The following is a 27,838-nucleotide window of genomic DNA, read 5'->3' on the forward strand; positions in this document are numbered from 1 at the left end:
GTCAGATGATGACGAATGGGGTTTCGCTTAGAAAGCCTATCAACTTCGAGTATTACAAAACGAGCCGATGGCAAAGAAATGCCATGGGTCTGCGGAATTTGCATAGCGTATCTCCGCCCTACCTCGTGGGTATAAAAGGAAGATCACTGCGTCAAAAGGGGTGTATACGGGAGAATTCAGACAATGAATACGCCCGCTAAATGTGCTGTTTGGCAGGGATCTTTGGAACTTTGTTACGCGTACCTGTAAATGCCCGCAAAGGCCCGAAAACAGGAACTTGTTGATGGCTTACTTTGTAAATGCTAATTTGTTTTGGGACTGGCAGCTCAAGATTGCCCCTATTCCCCTGCCCCCCTCATTTGTATTCAGGAAAGGTGGGCTGATAAGTGCTTTACATTGTGTCAATCTACAACAAAGACTGTAGACCCTGAAAAGCAGTTTGTATCTAGGTGTCCTCTGCTCTTCAAGATGGCTTGCAAAAGATCGCTGGAGTTTTACGGAGAGCAGAGTAGAGATGTTACTCCTTTACGTCGGGACAATGTGGCTATTCAAACTCTGACTCCGAACGAAAACAGACTGGTGTATATGGTAAATGCAAGTTTGAAGAGAATATTTGAAAAGCTAGAGACGATGGACAAGAGGTTGGATAAGATGGAGGCTGACATCAATGAGCTCAAAGAGGCAAAAGAGGAGCCTGCTTCAAATAAATTAAAGAGAGCTGAGAATAATTCTGTTGCGGTAAGTTATTTTCTGACCGTCACAAACATTTGACGGTGTCCGCTTAACTTCGTGTGCTTTATTTATTAATGTATTTGAATTGAGCCCCCATACTATGTTGCATGTTTACAGAAAGCTGTACGGAGATTGCACAATGGGGAAAACAACATACACAAATATGACCCATAGACAAGGTATATCTTTAAAACTATTGTTTCATAACAGTCCTTTCTTCTAAATTATATTTTTAATCAACCTTCTTTAATTACTGCTCCACAGTCTATCCTCCCCCCACAACCTCGAGGTCACAACCTATCTTTATAATGGCGTCTCCATGGCTGTACTGGACGTAGATCCTGCTGTTTTTAAAGGTAAGTCACAAGAGAATGTCCCAAGGCTACAACTATTTATCTGTATAGATTAGTTAGTTATAAATAAACACATTCTCCCCCCTCACTATCTTCCTCTCTCTAGCATCCTGCAAGACGTATTTTGAAACTGTTAGAAGGGATTACAGGATGGCCCAAGATGAGAACAAAGACAAGATGGAGGACAGCAGGATCATTGTGCGCATGAGACAAAGAAAAAGAAGAGTAAGTGTAAATAAATATAAATCTCAGTAAAAGACTCAGCCTGGGAGAGGCTCCCATCCCAACCAATTTGATATTTTCAGTGGTTTAATTACTTTTTCCCTCCTATTTTGCAGCAGCTGAGCAGCAGGACTGGCGTTCTCCAGACAAGAGGAAGTGGCAGCTATCTGGAAGACTACAGTTGACCACATGTCTGAAGAGGAGGATGCTATCTTGGATGGAAAGTCAGTGTGGGTTGTTCGGCCTCCAACCCGCAGTACAGTTTTGTCTGCGCTGTGTGGGGTGCTACAAAAAAGACTGGAAGCAGACCAGAAGTACTTGGGAACTCATCATGCTTGACTTGGTGCAGATCGAGTCGCGGTGGAGACCACAGAAGCTGGCCTGTGAATTATTTTAGTATTACGCATCTAAATATTATTCTATAGTATAATTTGAATATTCTGTTGTTTTTTTATATATAGTACTATTTATATTATAAAGTATTATTTATAGATTGTATTATATATAATTCTATATAGTTTTCTATATATATACTGCATTTATATATTCTATACAATTCCATATTGTTATCTATTTATAAATTGTTGTGACGGCAAAAACCACAGAAGCAATAATGCAAGTGAAGGAATATTTAATGTACAGTTTCACGGTCAGATGACAAACAACAAGACTGGTAGCGCAGGGACAAGATGGTCAGGGTCCACGTGATGAGTCTTGAAGTGAAGTGAAGTGAGAGTCCAGGTGAGGTGAGGTGATCCACGGCAGTGATAATCCCAGGGAAAACACGAACAAGACACGAGCTGACACGCCGACAGGAAAGGACAACCACACACGAAGGACTTCCAAACAACGATCTGACAATGAAAGTACAAAACTGTGGCTGCGTTCCAAACCGCATACTTCCCTACTATATAGTATGGGAAAAAGAGTAGGCGATAATTACCTGGTTGACGTACTAATTATCTCGAGATTTGGACGATAGTGCGTTCCAATATGCCTACTTTCCTACTATATAGTAGGCGAAAACAGTACGTGAAAGAAGCAGTACGTTCGAAACATCAGTATTCCTAAAAGAGTAGGCGAGAAGTTCCCGGATGATCTCCTGCTTTCGCCCAGACATTTGAGTGCTTTTCAGCTTGTACTCATCTATCCCAGGAGGCCACGCGAGAGGATACGATATAAAAAAGAACAAGAAGAAGTAGATATTTCATACTCAAACATGACGGAAAGGGTGGACGAGAGTGTTTTCAAATGTGAGTATTACAAATACAAACCAAATCGCATGTGTTGAACTAACTTTCTGTACAGTAAATTGTTGAACTGTTGAAGGTGCAAAGACGCTATAATATGGTAAATTTGTGATTTTGCCGTAAATCACATTTGATTGGATAGAGGAGCTCCATAAGGACACATACGTCTTTAAACTGTATTTGCATACATTTTAAACCGTATACATCTGAAATACCATTACTAAATATTTATTCAAAATCTGGCAAGATTACTACGTGTAACTGATATGAAATAGACATCTGAGTGACGTGTGTGTACTATTGTTTAGGAGAATTCACTGTTGTTAACACTGTTTTTATTAGTTTAATGCATTTTACATAAAGTAACTAAACATAAGTAATCTATTTCATTTATCCATTAGTACTGTTGAAAAATTGTTGAACATTTATGATGGATAAAAAGCTATTTATTAGCAACAACCTCAACATGTAAATGTAGTATTGAGCTCATAAATCACAGAGGTAACGTGAGTCTTGTCTGGATGTTACAGGGACGGATGAGCACACGCGGCTGCTTATCCGGTGGAGAGTGGCTCATGAAGCGCTCTTCACCGGAAAGCGTAATGCTGCCATCAAAGGCTTTGAGTGAGTATACAGAAATATTTAAAAATCAATTGAATACTTTATTTGCAGTACATTTCAATTATTGTATTTTCAAACAGAGATATAACTTTTTCATTCTTGATTTCTCTCTTGCTGCAGATCTTTTGTGGAGGAGCAGAGCCTGCAAGGCAGGGTGACGGCGGCGTTTGTTAAAAAAAAAGGGAAAACCTGAAACAAAAATACAAAGTAAGATCATTTTGTTACTTCTAATACATAAATTAAATGATTAAATATTGTGCTGTTAAAATGACTGCTTTTGTATCATGCTTGTGCATTTTTGCAGGATCTGAAATGTCCGCAGACGGGGGTGAGCACTGAGGATGGAGAGCCCACAGCAGCATCCTGGAAGTGGTACACTGCCATGGATGAGGCAATTGGGGGCAGACCCTCCATCTCTCCTCCTGCCATCGTTGCCTCATGTGGGCCGGATGCTGCTGTGGTCTCTTCATCCTCAGTGAGGCCAGAGCCAGCAAGAGCTAGGAAAAGGGCTATAGATGTGGAGGAGCTGATCCGGGACATGGAGGAGCAAGAAGAGGAGAGAGAGCGGAAGGCAGCTGAGAGAGAGGAGAGGCTGTGGAGAGAAATTGAGGAGAAGGAGGACAGAAGAGAACGGGAGAGACGAGAGAGAGAGGAAAGACAAGAAAGAGAAGTAAGAGAAAGAGAAGAGAGATGGCACCGGGAGGCAGTCGAGAGAGAGGAAAGGAGAGAAAGAGAAACCAACGAAAGGGATGAAAGGTTCCTTTCTGTTCTTCAGATGCTCGCCAAAAAATAAATTATTTGACAAAAAACATCTTCTGATCTTTTGCACATTTGGGTTGATGTGAATTAAATTTGTGAATAAAAATGGGAATCTATATATAGATACGGTACTGATATATATATACAGGTCCTTCTAAAAAAATTAGCATATTGTGATAAAGTTAATTATTTTCCATAATGCAATGCTAAAAATTAAACTTTCATATATTTTAGATTCATTGCACACCAACTGAAATATTTCAGGTCTTTTATTGTTTTAATACTGATGATTTTGGCATACAGCTCATGAAAACCCAAAATTCCTGTCTCAAAAAATTAGCATATCATGAAAAGGGTCTCTAAACAAGCTATTAACCTAATCATCTGAATCAACTAATTAATTATAAACACCTGCAAAAGACTCCTGAGGCTTTTAAAAACTCCCAGCCTGTTTCATTACTCAAAACCGCAATCATGGGTAAGACTGCCGACCTGACTGCTGTCCAGAAGGCCTTCATTGACACCCTCAAGCAAGAGGGATAGTGGAGAAGGACCGATTCCAGACCTTGGGGGACCTGCGGAAGCAGTGGACTGAGTCTGGAGTAGAAACATCCAGAGCCACCGTGCACAGACGTTTGCAGGAAATGGGCTACAGGGGCCGCATTCCCCAGGTCAAGCCACTTTTGAACCAGAAACAGCGGCAGAAGCGCCTGACCTGGGCTACAGAGAAGCAGCACTGGACTGTTGCTCAGTTTTGCATGTCATTCGGAAATCAAGGTGCCAGAGTCTGGAGGAAGACTGGGGAGAAGGAAATGCCAAAATGCCTGAAGTCCAGTGTCAAGTACCTACAGTCAGTGATGGTCTGGGGTGCCATGTCAGCCGCTGGTGTTAGTGCACTGTGTTTTATCAAGGGCAGGGCCAATGCAGCTAGCTATCAGGAGATTTTGGAGCACTTCATGCTTCCATCTGCTGAAAAGCTTTATGGAGATGAAGATTTCATTTTTCAGCACGACCTGGCACCTGCTCACAGTGCCAAAACCACTGGTAAATGGTTTACTGACCATGGTATTACTGTGCTCAATTGGCCTGCCAACTCTCCTGACCTGAACCCCATAGAGAATCTGTGGGATATTGTGAAGAGAAAGTTGAGAGACGCAAGACCCAACACTCTGGATGAGCTTAAGGCCGCTATCGAAGCATCCTGGGCCTCCATAACACCTCAGCAGTGCCACAGACTGATTGCCTCCATGCCACGCCGCATTGAAGCAGTCATTTCTGCAAAAGGATTCCCGACCAAGTATTGACTATTGTGTGCATAACTGAACATAATTATTTGAAGGTTGACTTTTTTTTTTTGTATTAAAAACACTTCTTTTATTGGTCGGATGAAATATGCTAATTTTTTGAGACAGGAATTTTGGGTTTTCATGAGCTGTATGCCAAAATCATCAGTATTAAAACAATAAAACACCTGAAATATTTCAGTTGGTGTGCAATGAATCTAAAATATATGAAAGTTTAATTTTTATCATTACATTATGGAAAATAATGAACTTTATCACAATATGCTAATTTTTTGAGAAGGACCTGTATATACACACAGTACTGTGCAACAACTACAAATGGTGGCCTAAGAATTTTGTACAATAATATGTATATAAAACAAACTATTTCTAGGCATTCACAGTACATTATAGACTTCTAGAAATTTAGTGATACTTTAAGATTGTAATCAAATTCATAAATTAAATATTTATGAAACGTTGATTAATAATTAGTGAATGTATGGTGTAATGTAAGAAGAAAAAACACTTTAAAACACTGGTTTGGTCAGGTTTGTACTGTTTGGTTTAATACAATATCAGTCAATGGACTTTCAGAAGCGTCATTAAATAATGCCAGGAAGCTTCTGAAAGTTGGGCTCCATTGACTGATATTGTATGAAACCAGCAGAACAAACTTGACAAAAATTCCCTTTTGTATTTAAACAATAAAAAACATTAAATAAGTAAATAGTAAACCGTAAACAATTGCTGTATTTATATGTTGAGGTGAACTAACCCTTTAACCCACCAAATATAAATTGTAGTAAATTTATGTATGCATTTTGCATTATAATAATTCCTTGACAAACTAAGCAGCTTTGACCGTTTATGCCCATGACTGGTTCAAAAAATGCTTTACAAATATCAATCACATTTATGCATTTGACATATTTTTTATCGAAAGTGATTAACTCCATTTATTTACAGGGACAATGACCCTGGACAAACCTGGAGTAAAGAGCCTTGCTGATTGACCAGCAATCTTCTTCTAACCAGTTCATTGGTTTATCCCTCTACACTACAAAAGGTTTTAAAGCTCTAACAAATATTTGCATGTAATTGTAAACCTATAAAATGACATTTGTCAAGAAACTGAATGCTGACAACATGAATTTTAAAACATTTTTATCTTTCTTAATGTTTTAAAGGTAGTCATGCTCATGGAGAGCCGGCACAGGGATGTTTGGAGCAGACACTGCAGCAGCCAGATTGTCCCGCACTTGTTCTCCCACTCTTGCTTCAAGGTTGTGGGGATCAGGGGGGCCGTCATCATGGTCTTCCTCATCCTCTGGCTCAACGATGTCCCCATTGGCTAGAGCGAGATTGTGAAGCACAGCGCAGCACGCAACAATCTCAGGCACGAAGGCAGGGCTCACCTCCAAGGCCTTGAAGAAAATGCAGCGCCAGCGTGTCTTCAGCATCCCAAAAGCTCTCTCCACGATGTTGCGGGCACGGGAGTGCTTGCTGTTGAAACGCGCCTGCACAGGGTTCTGCACCGGCTCTCTGTACGGGGTGATGAGGCAGATGGGTGCACTCAGGCAAGGATAGCCTCCATCCCCGAGGATGCACTTGCCTGCAGGTGGATAAAGGCCGCCAGCATACACTGGACTGTTCCTCAGCACCCTGGCATCGTGCACAGACCCAGGATACCCCACAAACACATCAAGGAATTTCCCCCGGTGATCAGTGATGGCCTGGAGTTGGATGGAGTGAAACAGCTTTCTGTTGAAGTAGCAGTGGGAGTTATTTGCTGGAGGTTTGATACGGATATGACAGCCGTCTATTGCACCAACTGCTCTGCTGAAAGCTGGTGACCCAGACAGCTGTGTAAATCCTGCTCCCACTGCCTCCAGGTCATCTCCGGTCGGAAAGCAGATCACCCTCCTCAAAATTCCCATGATGGCCTTGCTCACTCTGTGCACAATGTTATACACAGAGGTCTTTGGGATGTCGAAGGCCTGCGACACCACCCTGTAGGATGCTGCATGGGCCAGCCAGTGCAGGAACACAAGGACCTCAATCTCCCGTTCCCATCCATGGTCCGATTCCAGTCTGACTGCAGCAATCAGGGACCTGATGGACGGCAGAGACAGGCGAAGGTGGGCACGGTGGTCAGCTGCTTCATCAAGATAAAGCCGCAGAATGGGAACCGCTCTATTGAGATGGCAGTATGATGTGGGGTTCACCGCCTGTAAATACATCATAGTTTGTTAGAACAAAAAGCTTGAATTAAGCAATGTTTCATATGGTATTGACTTGTATATGTATTTCTTTATAGTGATATGATATATTTTATTCATTCATTTATTTTTATTCATGTTTCATATTAAATATTTATTCATGTTTCAATAAAATATTCATTTAATTAATTCTTGCATTAATCATTGCTTGAAGGAAATTGTATGTATTCACATCAGCTGCATTTGTCTAGTGTGTATTCATACATCTATGTCATATGACAATACAACAGTTTGCTTGTTTTACCAAAATATATCATTTTAATTAAGAAAATGTTAAATAATTAAGTTGGTCAGCATTTGTCATTATTGTGCATAAGTGTTGGGGTGGGCTAGTAATGCAATTCATTCTGGGGTAATCTTAATTTTTTAAGTAGTAATACTTGCTTTGTTTGAGTATAAAATCATCAGTCTTCTCCAAAGGCGAGATCTCCGAGCAGCAGCCCGACGTCTCCTTTGTCCACACATTCGTCTAGCTATTGCAGACATGCCAACCATTTCAGACGCTGATGAAAACAGTTCTAGTTAGGTTGTACTGATGCAGTGAGATGTCGGTGCACCTGTTGCTCATAACTTTTAAATTGTTGCGCTTGTGATAACGTCATAGGTCACATGATAACGTCAACATGGCGTATGATGTCCGGATCGCATTCATACTCAACGAGATTTGGCTATGAAGTACCTACTCTTTTCGCGCTCGTTGAGTAAGTACTCATTGAAATTAAGTACCTACTCATTGAGTATGCGGTTTGGAACGCAGCCAGTGAGTATAAATAGGGAATGGAATGAGCTGCAGCTGGTGAGTGGATAACGATCAGCTGAGCGCTGATCAGCTGGATCGCTGATCAGCAGAACGGAGTGGTAACGCCCACTCACACACACAACCACAGATATCAACAGAAACACGAGACAAGAAGGAATCAATGAATTTATGAACCGTGACAATTGTATTATTTATATATTGTACTATTTATATATTCTAAAGTATTTGTATATTATATTGTTTTCTATATATTATACACAGACCTTATATATTATATGGGGTTATATATTGTATGACTAATAGTAAAGTGTATTCTGTGCTAATGTATTTTTATTTATAGAATTTTGAATGTGTGTATATATATGTCATGTGCCCAGTGTCATTTACAAATCATAAAAATAACAAACTCTACTTTGTCTATCTGATTGTGTTGACATTATAACCATGAACACCAATGATAATAAATATTAATAATGAGTAATAATAAACCCAAATGAGGCCATAAACTGGACCAATAGTGTGGGGGTTTAGAGGAGGGACAAAGCATTGAGCAGCCAATCCTATGTAAGACCTCTGACCAATTGAAGGAGGCCACTGCCTTGTGTCCCAAAGGTGTGAAATGCTAATATTCCCTTGCATTGACCCCGACCGGGGGATTATTCACCATGGTAACTGATGGCCCTTAGTGGCTCCCTGCTGTGCCCCAAACTTGGTACATATCCAGGAGTATTCGGGATTGTGTGACGGGACAGCAAACTCCCGTACACACACGTTTATTTGTGGAGTACACAGGAGTACTCAGGAGTTTTACATGCCCGATTACAGCTCTTTTCACGCAGTGGATGCTGGCAACATGCAGATATGTTTTTGCTTCGGAGCCAAGTTAATTCTTCACTCCACGAGCCATCTCTGAACTGTTAGCTTCTTACAGACGAGCGAGATTCTCTGGTGTTGGTGTGACGGCGATCTCCCGGCGGGTGCGCACTTCCTGCTTATCTGTGCAGTGGTTTGCCAGTGAGTGTGTTTCTCCCCGGGCGCTTCAACACTCTCAGAGTTTCTTTTCACTCACAAAAGAGCTTGCACGCGGCACGTCTTTTTAAAGATGCATCGCCCGTGTACTTCTGGTTGCGGTAGACTCGTTGCCGACTCTGATGGGCACGAGCATTTCATAAGTATGTTTGGGCATTGATCACGCTAGAGTAGCGCTTGTGGAGGACTCATGTTCCCAATGCGGGAACATGACCATCGCGACACTAAGATCGAGACTCAGTGATCTCGCAAGAGTGAGAGTCCCCTCATCCACACCCCGATCTAGCACCTCCTCGAGAGGCTCTACTTCGGCTGGTGGCCAGGGTGATCTGATGGTGACGGTTTGGAACAAAGCGCCGCTATCCGTCCGTGCCCAGCCGCACCCTCTCCAGTGTTGCAACCTGTGAGTGTTCAGGGGATTTCCGCGGGACCATCTTCGGATGCCCCGCGGATTTCCTTTGGCACTCCAGAGGAGGACGCGATGTCCATTGCAGCATCACAAGGTGGGTCTGATTCTTTTGGAAGTGACGACTCGTCACAGCTGCCACCTTCCGGTGTGCAAACGGCTGTGCCCGAGTCTGATCTGGAGATGACGGCCATGCTTTCCCGGGCCGCCGCGAGCATCGGTTTAGAGTGGACCCTTCCACCCTGTCCCGAGTGCTCGCGGTTGGATGATTGGTACTTGGGTAAGGCCGCGGACCCTCGCCCGCATCAAACCCCAATACCTTTCTTCCCGGACGTGCATGATGAGATCTCGAAGTCCTGGAAGACCCCCATGTCTTCCCGTGACCGCTCGTTGATCACATCTGCCTTTCCTCCCCCTCGATGAGGCGGCTGGGCGTCTGTAATTATCAGGGGGTCTGTAGTTTCACCCTCGCCGCACACTTTTGTGAGGTTTTATAACCTAGATTTAGGGTCCACTCCAGGGTCCCAGGTGCTCTCGTCTTAGTGTGCTCATCACGATTTCCCACAGAGAGGCACTTGTTAGTATGGCGACGCGGGTATAAATGTTGAATGGGAACATCTCAGGTTACGACTGTAACCATGGTTCCCTGAAAGGGAACGAGACATTGTGTCGCCCTGCCATCGTTGCATGCCTGTGATCGACTTTCTTTAGCCTATCCAAAGCTAGCGCTGTTTGGTCTGGGTGTGCTTTTATAGTTTCCTGGTCATGATGTCACCTGCCTATGATGTTCCATCATACCATTAGACTGATGTCACACATGCTTCACGATGCAATCAGGCAGAGGTGTTCCACAGCATCTTCTTCCCTTTCAGGGAACCATGGTTACAGTCGTAATCTGAGACGTCTTCTGAGCTGTTCCTCTATTGCTGCTTTCCACAGTTTAAGTTTGATGGAGACATTGATGGAGATATGATTAGGTGATTTCCTAATAATATAACAGTGTTCCTTTGAAACAAAAAGTTCAAAACTTGTTTTTTTTAGAACATTCTCAACTTGTTGATATTTCAGAATCAGAATCAGAATCAGAAAGAGCTTTATTGCCAAGTGTGCTTGCACACACAAGGAATTTGTTTTGGTACTGAGGCTTCCAGTGGACATATACAAATACAAATACAACATGAAACATAATACTACAAATTATAAGAATAAAAAAATATATATAAGTATATGAGAATAAAGCTATCACAGTTGGGTTTAGTCAGAATAGACATTTTCAGATTTACAGATTACGAACCTATTTACAGTGTTTTGAATATTATAAATAAATAAATCTACATATAAGTATCACCTGAGTTGTGGGATATTGCACTAAACAGTGGGAGTATTGCACTTACAGGCATATGCCTTGGGAGGAGTGTTAACTGTTCAGGAGGGAAATGGCCTGTGGGAAGAAACTGTTCCTGTGCCGAGATGTTCTTGTGGCCAGTGATCTGAGTCTCCGTCTTGACGGTAACAGTTCAAACAGGTGGTGTCCAGGGTGAGTGGAGTCTGTGATGATTTTACCTGCTCTCTTCCTCACTCTGGAAGAGTACAGGTCCTGGAGGTTTGGCAGGGGGGCACCAATGATCCTCTCCGCAGTCCGGACTGTCCGTTGTAGTCTCCTGATGTCTGATTTGGTAGCTGAACCAAACCAGACAGTGATGGAAGCGCACAAGACAGACTCAATGACGGCTGAGTAGAACTGAATCAGCAGATCCTGTGGCAGGTTGAACTTCCTCAGCTGGCGAAGGAAGTACAGTCTCTGCTGGGCCTTTTTCACAGTGGAGTCAATGTGATTGTCCCACTTCAGGTCCTGAGAGATGATAGTGCCCAGGAACCTGAATGACTCCCCTGCTTCCACAGTGCTGTTCATGATGGTGAGTGGGGGGAGTGCTGGGCTGTTCCTCCTGAAGTCCACGATCATCTCCACTGTTTTGAGCGTGTTCAGCTCAAGGTTGTTATAACTGCACCAGGCAGCCAGCTGTTCAACCTCCAGTCTGTAAGCAGACTCGTCACCGTTTTGGATGAGACCGATGACAGTGGTGTCGTCTGCAAATTTCAGGAGCTTGACAGTGGGGTCTTTAGAAGTGCAGTCATTAGTGTACAGGGAGAAGAGCAGTGGGGAGAGAACGCACCCTTGGGGGGCTCCGGTGCTGATTGTGAGTGTCTTGGATGTGTGTTTCCCCAGTCTCACTCGCTGCTGCCGGTCCGTCAGGAAGCTGGTGATCCACTGACAGATCGAGGATGGTATGGAGAGCTGGGTCAGTTTGGCTGTGAGAAGACCAGGCATGATGGTATTGAAGGCCGAACTGAAGTCCACAAAGAGGATCCTTGCATAAGTCCCTGGTCTGTCGAGATGTTGCAGGATATAATGCAGTCCCATGTTGACTGCATCATCCACAGACCTGTTTGCTCTGTAAGCAAACTGAAAGGGATCCAGCAGGGGTCCAGTGATGTCCTTCAGGTGGGCCAGAACCAGTCTTTCAAACGACTTCATGACCACAGACGTGAGAGCGACAGGTCTGTAGTCATTAAGTCCAGTGATTTTGGGTTTTTTGGGGACAGGAATGATAGTGGAGCGTTTGAAGCAGCAGGGAACTTCACACTGCTCCAATGATCTGTTGAAGATCTGCGTGAAGACCGGGGCCAGTTGGTCAGCGCAGGCTTTTAAACAAGCAGATGAGATGCCGTCTGGGCCTGAGGCTTTCCTAGTCTTCTGTTTTTTGAAGACTCGGCTCACGTCCTCCACACAGACCTTAAGCTCAGGTTGGATGGCAGGAGGGGGGAGTGATAATTGGAGTACAGGAGGTGATGCTGAATGTGTGAAGTGCAGATCAGACCGGGTGTGTGGTGTGAATGAGGGCTTTTCAAACCGGTAGTAAAATGAATTTAAATCGTCAACCAGGTGTTGATTGTCCACAGATCGAGGGGATGGTGACTTGTAGTTGGTGATGTTCCTCAGGCCATTCCAGACTGATGATGGGTCGTTGGATGAAAACTGGTTTTTCAGTTTATCAGAGTAGTTCCTTTTAGCAACTCTGATCTCCTTTGTCAATATGTTTCTGGCCTGGTTATACAAGATTTTATCCCCACTTCTGTAAGCATCCTCTTTGGCATGACGAAGGTGTTTGAGTTTCCCAGTAAACCATGGTTTATCATTAGTGAATGATAAGAATGTCCTGGTAGGAATGCATGTATCCTCACAGAAACTTATATATGATGTTACAGTATCTGTGAGCTCATCCAGATCATTGGTAGCAGCTTCAAAAACATTCCAATCAGTGCAATCAAAGTAGGCCTGTAGATTCTGCTCTGCTTCATTAGTCCATCTTTTTACAGTCCTTATTCCAGGTTTAGCTGATTTCAGTTTCTGCCTGTAGGTCAGTATGAGATGAACCAAACAGTGATCAGAGAGCCCCAAAGCTGCCCGTGGGACGGAGTGATACGCATTCCTTATTGTGGTGTAACAGTGGTCCAGTATATTACTTTCTCTGGTGGGACATGTAACGTGCTGTCTGTATTTTGGTAGTTCACGGGAAAGATTTGCTTTGTTAAAATCCCCAAGAATGATTAAAAGAGAGTCTGGGTACCTTTGTTCCGTTTCAGATATTTGTTCAGCCAGCTGTTGTAGCGCCGCGCTCACGCACGCGTCTGGAGGGATGTAAACATTCACGAGAATGAAAGAGGAAAATTCCCGAGGCGAGTAGAAGGGTTTACAGTTTATGAAATGTGCCTCTAAATTAGGAGAGCACATCTTCTTAAGTGTTGTTACATCTGAACACCAACTTTCGTTAATGTAGAAACACAATCCACCACCTCTCGTTTTCCCCGTTAGCTCCGCGATGCGATCCGCTCGGAACAGCTGGAAACCCGGCAGATGTATTGCGTTGTCCGGTATGGCTTCACTCAGCCAGGTTTCAGTGAAGCACAAAGCAGCAGAGTTTAAAAAATCCTTGTTAGTGTGGGTGAGGAGAAGAAGTTCATCCGTTTTGTTAGGAAGGGATCGGAGATTCGCGAGATGAATACTGGGGAGTGCAGTGCGCAGGCCGCGCTCGCGGAGTTTAACCAGCGCGCCGGCTCGCTTCCCGCATTTGCGTCTGAACGCGCGTCAAAAACTGTAGAAAAGGTTTCTGGTGTGTGTTTCCTAATGTCCAGTAGTTCGTCTTTGGTGAAACTGATTGGAAAAGAATGACTAAACGCAGAACAAACGAACAAAAACAACACAATAGCTGGAGAGCTCCACACCGAGGCAGCCATCCGCGGCGCCATCTTGGATACTAACATCCAAGATGGCGCCGCGATGACTGATATTTTGATCATTGGGCACAACCTTGTTCGCAAGTTCAAGCACAAAAAGTTCAAGCACATTGCTACCTCTTTAAAAACTTATGCAAAGTGAAATAAAATGCGTAATATTTCCCAAATTTTAGAATGAATAGTTGATTAACAGAAATGAATTAAATGCGATCAACTCTGAGGCTGTTTTTTGTCTATCAAACTACTATGAACAGGTGCATTTAGTCCTGCCTATTTTTTTTTTTTTCTCATTCAAGAAGCCATTTCACTTGGATATATATTACATTAGAAAAGAAAAGGTTCACAACTTTTGTTTCATGTCAACTTTAAGCAGTAGAGTGGAACGCAAAAATGCATTCTGTGTAAACTGGGCATAATTTACTTTACTCGGAAAGGGCAACAATCCGTGGGAGGTGACAGCCTATATATCTGCTGGCGTCTTTTGCATATGAGATCATTTCTGTTGATGGTTTGAGTGAACTTCCAACAGCTTGACCCTTCATGTTAATGATTTGCGCTCTGACAATAGAAATTGATTTGAATGATTTTGGATGTTGATTTGATAGCTATTTCTTTATTTGTTTGTATCATGTTGCTGGCACTGTGACTTTGCAGTGTGACATCCACATAGCCATCTTGAGTATAACAAGTGGAGTTTGACATTAAAGCATACAGTAATTATTTTAGTAGTGTTAGTAATAATAATAATACCAAAGATAATTTACAATGATTAAACATTCAACAGAAAATTTAGGGCAAAGACTCTCAGACAGACAGATGTTTTGCTTGATATGTTATTGGTAACTTTGGTCACCAATAATTTGGTTTTGTTACGTCAGCTGTGAGAATGCACAACACTGCAATTACACATTTACATTCACTCACAGTTTACTTGAAAACCAAATCCTCACCTAATCGTCTAAATCTAAGTAAGTGAAACATGCAAAAATATGTGCATGGTAAATAATTTATATTTATAAGGAGCATTTTCTTAGTTCATTTAAAAACTATTTCAAATAATTTTCCGACCATCCAATGATTGCTTGGCTCCAAAGCCAGTAGTAAATGCAATATGAATTTCCTAGTTTTGTGAGGTCTGAGTGACTCTGAAAAGGGCCAAATAGTGATGGCTAGATGACTGTGTCACTTTGTGCATATGGGGCTGCGTAGAGAATATGTCTTCTAATTTTCATTGCAATGTTCAACAAATTTAATTTATGATGTTATATCCTACATCAATCCTGCCTGCACCTTGCAATTGCACCTTTCACCTCATTAGCTACAGCCCAGCCCAAAGGCAAATGCATTTCAGTTTGTTTGGATGCCATTCAAGATATACTTTACTAGATCTGTTTGCATTTCCGTGACTGAGAGAATCTACCCAAACACTTTTGAAAAGAATTGGAAAAATTCCAAGGATAGTTTGCAAAATATGTTCCGAAGGGTTTACAGTTGGATACTAGTGTGCAAAACTTGTCTACTCTCTTTGTGTCTGTTGAAGAGATTTAGCAGACCAAAGAGGGGGAAATGTTTTTTTATGTTGTTCAGCACATGCACATGCATAAATGTTTCATGCCTGCCAGTTTTACCTGCCCACAATGTCTTAGAAATATTATGAGGTTTATTTGATTATTCAATGCAGCTGATTTGTTTGTTCCGCCTGTAAAGGTGTGCTGTGATTGGTCACACCCTCACACTCTTTTGTCATTGGCTGTATGTCAGTTTAAGTAAAAGAGAGTCAGTGTCATCATGCACAATTCTGGCCTCTACCTCAACTAATCATTGAAAAATAATGAAATCTCTTCACTGGATGAAAATGAAGACGACACTCACTGTGCTCCTAATCTTGGAGCTCTACGGACTCTCCTCCGGTCTCATTAAACAACATTTCTTTGTGAATCAGGAGAAGAACTGGGATGATGCACTACAGCACTGCAGAATTTTCTTTCATGACCTGTCCACCTTCACCAATGAGAGCGAGGAGCAGCAATTTTTGGAAGATGCAGTTGGTCAAACTTCTGATGCCTGGGTTGGTCTCTACAAAATATCAGAAGTCTGGAAGTGGACCGGAGGAGAAAATGCAACACAAATTAGCTGGGATAGTAATAAACAACCTGGAGATGGTACATGTGCTTTTCTACACAAAGGTCATAAGAAACTGCATGACATTGAATGCACAGATAAATATGCCTTCTTCTGTATGAACATATCAGAGTTTGTTCTGGTGCGGCAGGAAGAGAGCTGGGAAGGAGCTCTGGAATACTGCAGAAAACATTATAATGATCTGGCGAGTCTGAACTCAATGAACAGGATGAATTCTACTTTAGGACAAATCACACAGGCTGAAACTGGATATGTGTGGACTGGTTTACGCTTTCTAGCAGGAGAGTGGAGATGGGTCAATGGAGATGATCTTGACTTTACGGTCTGGTCTCAGACGGGACCGCCCCAGTGTCCTGCCAGAAACCTTCGTTGTGGAGCCCTGGACCAGCAAACAAGGATCTGGACACACAGAGACTGTGAGGAGAAGCTCAACTTCTTTTGCTCTGTGCACATAGTACATGGTATGTCATATGCACAGCCTGCAAGCCCAACTCCCCAGGAAGCAGATTACTGAAGCTGACTGTTGTTAGGTTAACAGATCTTGACATTTCTTTTTTTTTCCAGACACTACATTCCATTTCATGGTTTTATTTGCCTTAAACTTAAGCTTCTTTAATCGAGATTGAATTTTATTTTCAAACATACATTCATTCAGTTGACAAAGGTAGCAAAGGTAAAAATCTGCTTTTTTACTTTTATCTTAATTTCTAATTATTTGTCATGCTGGTACTGACATTGTTTTACAGTGTAACTCTTGATAATGGATAAATAAAAAAGTAAACATGTAATATAACCAAATTACATTGCTTTTCTTATAAAAGGGGTCATGAACTGCTTTATTTTATTGTTTTATAATGTTTCCTGGGATGCACTTATAACGTTATTATGATTTTCACATCAAAATTATTACCAAATTCCCTCTTGGCTCTTAACGAAGGCGGTCGCATTTTCTCTCCCTCTCCCTCCCCTTACCTCTCCTGCTTTGCTTCTCTCGTCACGTCTAATGTCTTGTACTTTGAGAGACTCTCGCTACACTGCTCTCCAAAACCAAGAAATTATGGATTTGATCAACTGGTCTCTCAACGCAATTGACACCATCTTCTCGACGAGAAGCTTGGGTTCATGGGAACCTGACTGCCCTGCCGGAACGTTCACAGCTGGCTACACGATGGACGCGTGGGAGAGGTGGCGGGTCGTGTGTCTGGTGGCTCTTTCCGTGGAGGACATTGAAGATATCTACCTATTCGGCACCATGATAACAGGTCTTCTGCTGATTGGATTAGGCATTGCCCTGGTTTATCGAGGAACTAAGCAGACGGTGCAGCTGTCAAAAGCCCTCGCAAGGCTGCCCGTGATGATTGAAGCGGTGGGCAGAGCTGTCAGCACTCAGACTGGGTCTATGAACCACAATATGGATAGCATCATGGAGAAGCTCACAGCTTTGCAAAGGCAGATGGATCGTTTCAGAGACCAAAATGGAGCAGGAGAATAGCCTGTATAAATTGAATGCGGCTATGCCCCAAGACCAAACAATCCCAATCTTATCTGTTTCGGCACCACCCTACCAGCACTGACCTCGGCCAAGGCCGCTGCTGGAACAACAACTCTCCCGGGAGAGCACTGCAGTGAGCCGCTCTTGCATTCCTTCCCCGACTCCTCAGACACCTGGTGATTGTTGACTGCCTGGGACATGATCAAGGTTGTCTCCATGGCAACTTGCTGTGTATCGCTATGACAATCCTGCGGACTGAGGCTCCTAGATTATGGTGCTGGCTTAGCGACTCTCTCCAGGCCTACACACACATGAACTTACACATACACAGATATGCACCCCCCCCACACCCCATCCCACGCCTTCGCCGCTTCGTTCCCCCAGTCTGACAGGCGGGTCTGTGACCAGCGCCATAATGGCTGCAGGACCAGATGCTGCTTGCCTGGCCTGGATTACCTCCATTCCCCACTCCCAACCGTGTTGCAATGTCTTGTTTGTAGAGTGTACTGTTTATGTGCTAATGTTGCTGAGGTGTTTTTTCCTGTTCCCAGACTGTTCTCCTTACAGGAGCATAGTCTGGGGGTCGCCTTTTTTTTTCTCCTCACCTCTCCTCATGTCATGCTGTATTTTTCTCAAGTTGGCGCTGATTATAGCAGCCTCGGTAACACCTTATTACCAAAGCAAAATTCCTTGTATGTGCACAACACTACTTGGCAATAAAATTGATTCTGATTCTGAAAAATGGTCATAATTTAGAAATAAAAGGCATTTTTCATACTCTGATTCTAGCCCTCTGATTTCAATTATCTGTTTCAAGGGGCGTGTCTGTGTGAGACTTCAGTGTAAACGCCCACTGCTGTGATTGGCTTCTCAAGTTTTACTAATCGTGAAAAGTGTTGATTATAGCATTATATTTTAATCATGGCGTGAAAGGTTGCAGTGGATGAGCATTGTAGCCGATCACAGACATGTTAAGCGCATGCAGGCCCGGCACCACGAGGGGGCAAAAGGGGGCAATCCCCCCTCAGATCTGATTTGTGCCTCCTCAGTTTCATTTTTGTATCCATGGTTACAAATGAAATGTTTAACCTTTTCACCGGTACGGTCCCACATATGGGACTTAGAATGTTCAGTGACGTGACATAACTGCCAGATTCAAACTGTGCTTTCGCGCGTTGGTTGGCACTGAGCCAGAGACGGACGAGCTCAGGGCTGTCATATATCACAACTATGCAGTATTTTCAACCTCATAATGTTTATTTTAGGTTTCAGACTTTAAATACACATACGCTCTAGTAAAACAATACATTTGGAGTTTGTAAAATACACACTGATGTCTGTGGAAGCAGCAATACCAATCTATAGAGCTCGGGTGTAGACGTCATGGAACGGTGCATTGTGGGTAACGGCGGCCATTTTAGAGGTAGCGCAATGGCCGGTTTGGAATAAGGCAATAGCGTAACCGGACGATCTCCGGATAAATAAAGGAGTTTATTGATTTAAAAACGATTGTATTGCTCCAGAATGAACAGAACTGTGTCCATGGCAACGCTCTGCATTTTAACATTTAAGCTACAGAGCTACAGCTTCAGCAACAGAATACCATTTAAGGTCCAGTACAGAGGAGACTATAGCTAGAAATTACCACTGCATTTGTGTGTCTATTGGCTGAATGATGCTTTCTAGAAGGAACAAATCATGCCATAGCTTGTCAGTATTACACTAACCTAGTCTATCCACCAAAATCTAGATGAATAAACGATGAAAATCAAGATGAATAAAAGGCTAACATTGCTAATCGAGAATTGATATGCTGATTTGGCTAACAGCAGCTACATCAGTATAACAGCTTGCTCCCAAAACACAACAACGTACTTACTGCGTGTGCGCGCTTCGGACGTACGCACTCAGAAAAAGTGCGTCATGTCAGAACAGAACGCGAATGTAATGTTTACCCGGCAAAGCTTTAAAGTACGAGCAAATAATGAACTTTTGTGATTGTGAATAAGTGCAGTGTAATGTGAGTTTAACTCTACCGTTGAATTAACATGTGATGTGAATGTACGTCGAGTTTTACAGTATTGGGACTGAAGCATAGACTGTAAAATGCGCATTTGAAACACTGTTGTGCACAGATGGTACAAAAATACAGCTCGGCACTTTTGTTAACAACTGATGATGCACAAGCACTGGCATTTTGCACTCTTTTGATTCAGGGATGCTAATTAACCGGTTAACCAACAGATCGTAAGAATTTTAACCAATTAATAGCATATTATCGTTTGCTGTATGCTTAAAAAATACACAAAAAATATTCCACAACAAATCCTTTAAATTAAATGATTTTCAGAACAGAACAAGAATGAAAAAAAAAAAATATAAACAAGCCAAAACTAAATAATTGAAAGCGAAAGGACATCATTCGAAACTGCACAGTATATTTGTGTACACTCGCAATAAAATACAACATTGTGCTTTTGTAAAATGAAGAAAACAAACAAACTGCCATCTTGGTTTCCTTTCCGTCAACTTGTTTGTGAAACGCCACGCCTCAATGAACCAAACTCAGCAGCATGCAGTTTTTTCTTTCGTTTTATTAATTTATTAATTATTGAAATATCCATATTTCGCATGTTTTTTTATATAGGCCTATAGACTATGATTTTATGAAAACAAATTTTGTTTTTTAATTTAATTATATTTTCCTTAAATCATCCTGGCAACCCACACAGGGTTTGAAAACCGCTGCTTTAAAGCATGAGCAAATAATTAACTTTTGGGATTGCGAATAAGTGCAGTGTCCTGTGAGTGTAACTCTACCGCTGCATTGACATGTGATGTGAATGTACGTCGAGTTTTACAGTAGCCTATTGGGAATGAGGCGCCAGAACTGCAGCTGATAGAATGTGTGCTGTAGTACTACCATATTTCTTCAAAAGCAGATCGTGGAGACATTAAATCATTCACAATAAAAAAATCGTGATATCGCATAAGTGTCATGCCTTTTTTCACAATCATTTTGGAGGGTCATAGAAAAATGTATTGCTGGTGAAGGGAAGGTCAAGTCTATTTTGACTTTAGATCTCAAAACTCCTCCGGTAGCCCCTTCAATAAAAAACGAACAGTCCCTAACCAGTTTGGCTTCAAGCATGGGCATAGCACTGACATGTGCATTTTTGCCCTTAAGGAACTACTGAATAATTACAACAACCAGAGGTCTACAATATTCATGTGTTTTCTAGATGCTTCTAAAGCCTTTGACCGTATTAATCATGGCAAATTGTTTGATAAACTAACAGAAAGAGGTGTCCCAGGATACCTTACTAGGATCCTTATTTTTGGTATTCTTGTCAGACTATGAGGGTGAAATGGGGCGACTCTATATCAGACTGTTTCAAAGTGAGTAATGGAGTACGTCAGGGTGGACTTCTGTCTCCATTTTTGTTCAATTTATATATTGATGATCTATCTGGGAATCTTAATGAATGTAATACTGGGTGTCTTGTGGGTGAGGTTTTGTGTAATCACTTGATGTATGCAGACGACTTAGTAATGATAAGTCCTTATAGTGCAGTTCTACAGAAGCTTCTGAATGATGCATTTGATATTAAATATAATGCCCTAAAAAGTCACATACTGATTGTTAAAACAAAAGAGGATCAGAAGTTGAGGTTCCCAGACTTTTACCTTTGTGGAAATGTGCTACAGGACACAGATGAGGTTAAATATCTTGGACACTATATTACAGATGACCTTTCGGATGATAGAGACTTGTTTAGGCAGAGGTGTAAACTATATGGGCAGGCTAATGTATAGGCTCGTAAGTTTCACATGTGTTTCATCAATGTCAAAATTGTACATAATCTGCAAAAGTCGTTCACAGCCATGTTCACTCCGGTATTTCACATCATACATGGAGTTTACGGTGGAAGTTCGACCAAACGTTATATGATTGGCTTACCGGTAACCAATGATTTTATACTTCAGACAAGAGAAAGAAAACACTTTTCAATTATGCCATTCCAGACTCTGTCTACGAAGCAAAGCGAAGTAGCAGAGTTTGGTATTACCAGGCTACGGGATTCTGTGTCCTTAATAAAGATTGAATGAAATAATGAAATTTGTTGTAATTTATGTATGTTTGTCTTTGATAGACAGGCCATCTGTCCACGGTTTTGTGATATGCTCCAAAATCCCACAACCCTACACAAGACAAGTGATTTGGAGAATGTATGGATGCATGTAGTTTGTTGTGTTAGTAAATTCTTTGTACATTTATGTGTGTGCCCCATCTAGAGATGAAGAGGGCGACAAAAGACGATAAATCTGCTTTGGTAAAAAAAAAAAAATTATACTTGCAGCCAGTCTAATTATCAGTATACTTCAAGTGTGTTAATGATTAGTTAACTTGAAGTGTGCTATTTTGAAACAACTAATTTTGTACTAAGTATATTTCAGTTGTAGCATAACTCTGTGTATTTAATGTACTTTTGTGTACTAAATTGGAACAACTTCAAGTATATTTAGTATACTTTAAGGATATGCCTGTGTAGTGACTAATTAAATGCTTGATTATTGATATTAAAGTGCACTTTATTTGTGCTACAAGTACATTACATATTCATTATGAGCATCTTCGAAACATAAAGAAAGATTGTAGGGCAGCTTCTTGAGAAGCTTTATGATTCAGCTTATAACAATTTGCTAAGGCTGCCCTAGTGAAAAAAAAGTATGCTAAGTATACTTGCAGCCAGACTAATTGTCAGTATACTTCAAGTATATTAATGATTAGTTAACTTGAAGTGTGCTATTTTGGATAATTTTTTTTGTACTAAGTTTATTTTAGTTATAATGAAATTATACTAAAGTATAACTTTAAGTGTATTTAGTGTACTTTTTGATGCTAAATTGAAACAATTTCAAATATACTTAGTACACTTTAAGTACATGCGTTTTTTAATGCTTGATTAGTAATATTAAAGCACACTTTGTTGTATTACAAGTACATTACAAATTAATTAAGAGTGTCTTCCAAACAAACAAGAAATTTCCATAAATATATAAGTTTTGAGTAAAAATATACTTTCCCTTTCAAGGGAACTCGAGCTACGTCAAACGCTGTGGGAACGCCCCTGCGTTGTGCGTCATGAAGCACGTATGGAATCAGCCCAATGGAGAGATGGAACGTCATAGGCGGGTGACGTCATAGACCAGGAAACTATAAAGCACCCAATAAACACAAGCGCGACAGCTTTCTGTGCCTTCAGTCGCGCTATATGTGAATCTGTCCCTGTGTGAATATTGTCTGTCTTTACATACTCTGCACCACACAAACAATTTATATATATATATATATATATATATATATATATATTAAGAGAGATATGGCGAACGAACAGCAGTTTAGGAAGTGTGTCCCTCCCTGCTCGCGTTATTTTACGAGTGGGGATACACACGTTCTTTGTGTTGTTTGTTTGGGAGTGCAGCATGCCCAGTCAGCTCTCGAGGGAGCTGATTGTGAGCATTGCGAGCGTCTGCCATTAAGGACGCTCCGCTTCCGCCGGGCGCTCTTCGAGGAGAGCGGTTCGGTGCGCGCTCCCCGCGGTTCGGGTCCCGCTCTTGCCGAGGCAGAGCGACGACGCGTATCGTGGGGATCGCAGATGGATCTCTCAGCGGGGTTAGAGACGGGCTCTGCCTTATCTCTCCCTTCACCTGTGAGATCCAGTGCCTCAGTCCCGTGTTCGGAAGCACGCGCTGCGGTTTCTTCCGCTCGGGCTGAGGCACCAGTTATAAATGAGGGAGATGTGGAGGATTCGCCACCTTACACTCCCGAAAGTGATGAGCTAGTGGAGGTATTAACAAGAGCTGTAGAAAAACTCAGCATTGTATGGCCAGTGACTAGACAGGAGTCTGTTTCTAAATCAAAATTAGATGAGAGATTTTTGCCGTCACAAGTGCAACCTCCATGCCGGTGCTTGCCGTTTTTTCCCGATCTCCACACTGAGGTGTCGAAATCGTGGAAAAAAACGGTGTAATATAGAGTGTTTAGTCCCCAGACTTCAACATATTCTAATATTGTGGGGGCAAAATCATATGGTTATTCGGCTATGCCTCGCGTGGAAGAGACGCTTGCGAGTTTTCTCTCCCTCGAGGCTGCGTCATCTGTTAAGGCACCGGCATTTCCCACCAAGCCTCTTAGAAATATTTCGGTTTTTGTGGGTAAAGCGTATTCGGCGGCGGGTCAGGCTGCGTCATGTCTGCATACTATGTCTATTATGCAGGCATACCAGGCTGACCTGCTGAGGGACGTGAGTGAGAGTGAGGAGGTCAGTGCTGACGTGGTTCGCGAACTGCGTCGGCCAAGCTAGTGGGTCGATCTATGGCAGCTCTGGTGGCCGCAGAAAGACATCTGTGGTTAAATCAGACAAATATAAAAGAAAAAGAAAAAGCTTTCCTTTTAGACACTTCTCTCTCCCCCCTGGGTTTATTTGGCGATGCTGTAAATTCTGTCATCGATAAATTCCAGGAGAAGGAAAAGCAAACAACAGCTTTTAAGAAATTTCTCCCTTTAAAAATTCATGTCCCTGGGGCTGCTGAGCGGGAGCAGCCCCGGCCGTCTGCGAGCTCATCATATAGACCATTTCAACGGCTATTTGTAGATGGAAGGAAGTGACGTGTTTGGCCCTCAGACGTTTACGGTTAGTTACCGCGCACATTCAAAACAACAGACGGGAGGCGTTTTTTATGGCAATTGTTCGATTATTTTCTTTTTCATTTGATAAAAAATGTCAAAATTTAAATTAGGGGCGTGCTGTTCGGTTGTTGGCTGTTCTCTCAGGCCCGGAACTAACTTGCTTTAGGAAATCAAAGCGTTTAGATTTCCGAAAACCAAAAACCACTGTGACGCCTGGATTGCGGCAGTGAAGAGAGAAGGCTGGATACCAACTAGCAACTCTAGGATATGCAGCACACATTTTATCTCTGGTAAGTAACTTAAACGGCATTTGTGTCACTAAATAATTTGTATTTCTATACGTTAACTATTTAACTATGGTGAATAATTATTGAGCTAGCAGTTTGGCTCCGTCATTGTTTTCATATGTAACGTAGATAGCATGTAACGTTAAATAGCTAACGTTAGCGTTTTGATACGTTTGCAGTGAAAAAGCCAGATTTTTATTTCCGTTTCATTTCTAAATGTTCTGTGGGCTATAATTAGTAAAGTAACGTTAGCCGTACATTAGTTATCTATAGCTATCCATTCAGCTGACAGCAGTGTATAACACTTTACAAATAATGTTTTATTGTGTAACATTAGCTAACTGCATTATTTCACAAAATATAACGATAAACATAATTTTTCATCACTTATTAAGCTTGTTTAATGTTAATTCCAACATGCACTAATGCATTAAACAATAACAGTATGGTTATTTTTATCATTGCTGATTAACCTGGTTAATTTAAACATTTACATTTAATCATTAGCAGATGCTTTTATCCAAAGCGACTTATAAATGAAGAGAGCAATAAAAGCAGTCAAATCATCTTATATTAAGTATTAAAGTAATACACTTTTATTACAAATCTGTTTTTAATTATTGTGTTTTAAAGCTTTAACCCGATTTTGCCATAGGGCACTAACAAAGCTGTACATTATGAACAATTTTGCATGTAACGCTATTAGACTTGCTGTAAAATGTTAATTGTTTGTTCATGATACCTAAAATATTACTAATACAAGACCCTTTTTAAAGTGTTACAGTGCAGTATGCAGTGGTCATACTGATAGCTAGCTAGCTAGTTTATTGATGATTACATTAAAAGTGCTCATGGTCTTTATCTATCCTTAACCAGTGATGTACAAAATATATAACCTGTCCCAATAATGTTTTTCTACTTGTGTCTTTAGGAAAGCCATCAGATGATCCTCTAAATCCAGATTACATACCATCAAAGCTTCCTCACAGACCTGACACCTCCAGAAAAATGGACCGATATCAGAGGTCTCTGAGACGAGCATCAGAGGTCTCTGAGATGAGCATTGGAGTTCAGCCTACTGAGGAAGTGCAGGACATGGACATAGATGTAACACAAGTTAAGTCCTTCAATGATATGTGTGTTGGAACAGATCTCACTATGAGTGATATTGAAGATATGCAGAAACTGAACACATCTTACAAAGAGCAAGTGAGAAGCCTAGATTCAAAGGTACAAACTCTCACCTGTGAGAGGAAACAACTGAAATCTGATGTGGATTTAAACAATGATCAAATCATTCACTTCTACACTGGCCTTCGCTCATCCAAAGTGTTTTTTGCCCTTTTGACATATCTCACCACTGCTTGGAGTCCGAGAACACAGAGTCCTCCAACACCTCTCCAGTTTTACTTGGTATTAATGAAACTGAGACTTGGCCTCACTCATAAAGATCTTGCCTTCAGGTTTCATTGCAGTTGTGCAACAATCTCTGCAATATTTCACGACTGGTTGAATGTGATGACACAGCGTTTCAGCTCTCTAATTCATTGGCCTTCTAGGGAAGAGATTAAAAAAAATCTTCCTGCCCTGTTCAAAAGCCCTCCGTTCAATTCAGTGAGGTGTATCATAGACTGCAGCGAGATTTTTATTGACCGACCAACATCACTCAGTGCAAGAACAATGACATACTCCAACTATAAGTCCCACAACACCATCAAATTCTTGGTTGGCATCAGTCCAACAGGGTCAATCACATTCCTTTCCCAGTCTTGGGGTGGTAGAGCCAGTGACAAAACAATCACAAAATCATCTGGTTTAATTGATCTTTTGGAAGAGGGAGACATTGTCATGGCTGACAGAGGGTTCAGTTTCCCTGAGTATTTTGCTGCGAAAGGAGTCCAGCTACTCATACCAGCTTCAACCCGTGGAAAGACGCAGCTTTCAGGACAAGAAGTGTCTGTGTCACGTCAAATGTCAAGGTTGAGGATTCACGTGGAAAGAGCTATTGGTCGAATTAAAAAGTACTGCATTTTAAGACAAACACTCCCCATAAACTTGGTGAAGCGAAGATCAAAAGACACAGTGGCAACTGTAGATAAAATTCTTTTGGTTTGTTCTGCATTATCTAATTTGGACAAATCATTAATTCGGTAAAAAAAAAATACATGAGACAATTCAAATACAAGTGGTTGAAAACCTTTTATTTTGTTATTAAATGATTGTGTACAGAATTATGTATATCTGTTGTATATAGATTTCTATTGGATTTATGTTTGGTCTTTAAATATTATTATTTTTTCTACTATCTACAATTATTAAACATTTTTTTGTTAATGAGAATATTTGTTGTCCTGCAATTGATTGAATGTATTACAATTATTAAAATAACAATTCTAACAAATTACTTGGAAGGTTGTGTATGGATTCACATTTATTTAGATTATGGTGAACACACAGAACAAAACCATTGCTCACCAGGGTGCCTTTTTAAGCCTACACATCTCAGATGAAACACCTTGTGACAGACAGAGCACTGTGTGACACATGTTTTAGACCTCCTTTTACACAAACAGGAAGTCTCTGCGATCAGAAATTGTTTCATCAGTTTGTGTGTGCAAATTTCTGTGAGAATGTGCTGTCTGTAGAAGAGGTCCAGTTTTGTTCTGATCTGAGCCCAGTACTCTTTAGAGAACTCTACTTTCTGAATGTGGCAGTCCTCTTTTGTCCAAATGACAAAGAAAGATGTTTCCAGTTCACACACTGCCATTTGCCCCTGAACTTGTGCATAGTATGCATGGTTATGTTTAAGCTCAAAGTTTTTTCCCAGACAGAAATCTTTGTTCTTGATAGCATCAGTTATGGACATATTTGCATACTTAAAGGGGCATTTTATTTCAAGTGTTGCACGTGGGCAGCACTTGCAATGGACTATTCCATCTGGGCTGGCTCCTAAATGAGGAAACTTTGGATTTACTACTAACCCTATTTCTTCTACTATCAAGCTGTCATGACAAGTCATCTGGTTTGAAGTAAATGCTTCTCTAGCTAGTTTTTCATTATTCTTTCCCCAAGCTAAGGCTGGTACATTTCTGCTGGATGTGTAGCCCATGATTTTAGATGTCACGCTAGCTTGACTTGTCTTGCTTCTTAACACTTCATTAAAGTGGCTAGCGGTGATTCTGCCCTGTCTCTGCTCAAACCACTGTTCACAAGAGGACTGCCCCAGTGTA

At 41.5% G+C, this 27,838-nt stretch overlaps 1 protein-coding gene and 2 long non-coding RNA genes across 3 annotated transcripts in view; 2 read left to right on the plus strand and 1 right to left on the minus strand.

The window, feature by feature from the left end:
• Nucleotides 1-27,838, minus strand: part of LOC143730892 (uncharacterized) — a 462,574-nt gene that overhangs the window by 209,776 nt on the left and 224,960 nt on the right. The window lies entirely within an intron of this gene.
• On the plus strand, nucleotides 2,278-5,536 carry LOC143730900 (uncharacterized). The gene is made up of 5 exons (XR_013200677.1): nucleotides 2,278-2,560; nucleotides 3,088-3,181; nucleotides 3,299-3,385; nucleotides 3,483-4,065; nucleotides 5,522-5,536. It is a non-coding gene; the product is annotated as an uncharacterized LOC143730900 (long non-coding RNA).
• On the plus strand, nucleotides 24,547-26,775 carry LOC143730899 (uncharacterized). Its single transcript, XM_077221472.1, has 2 exons — nucleotides 24,547-24,611; nucleotides 25,540-26,775. The coding sequence occupies exon 2, from the start codon at nucleotides 25,617-25,619 to the stop codon at nucleotides 26,760-26,762; it is 1,146 nt and encodes a 381-aa protein (XP_077077587.1). The 5' UTR covers nucleotides 24,547-24,611; nucleotides 25,540-25,616; the 3' UTR covers nucleotides 26,763-26,775.

Source organism: Siphateles boraxobius, unplaced genomic scaffold, assembly GCF_051911475.1.
Source record: "Siphateles boraxobius isolate OS27281-9 unplaced genomic scaffold, OSU_SipBor_1 83, whole genome shotgun sequence".
NCBI classification, from domain to species: Eukaryota; Metazoa; Chordata; class Actinopteri; order Cypriniformes; family Leuciscidae; genus Siphateles; species Siphateles boraxobius.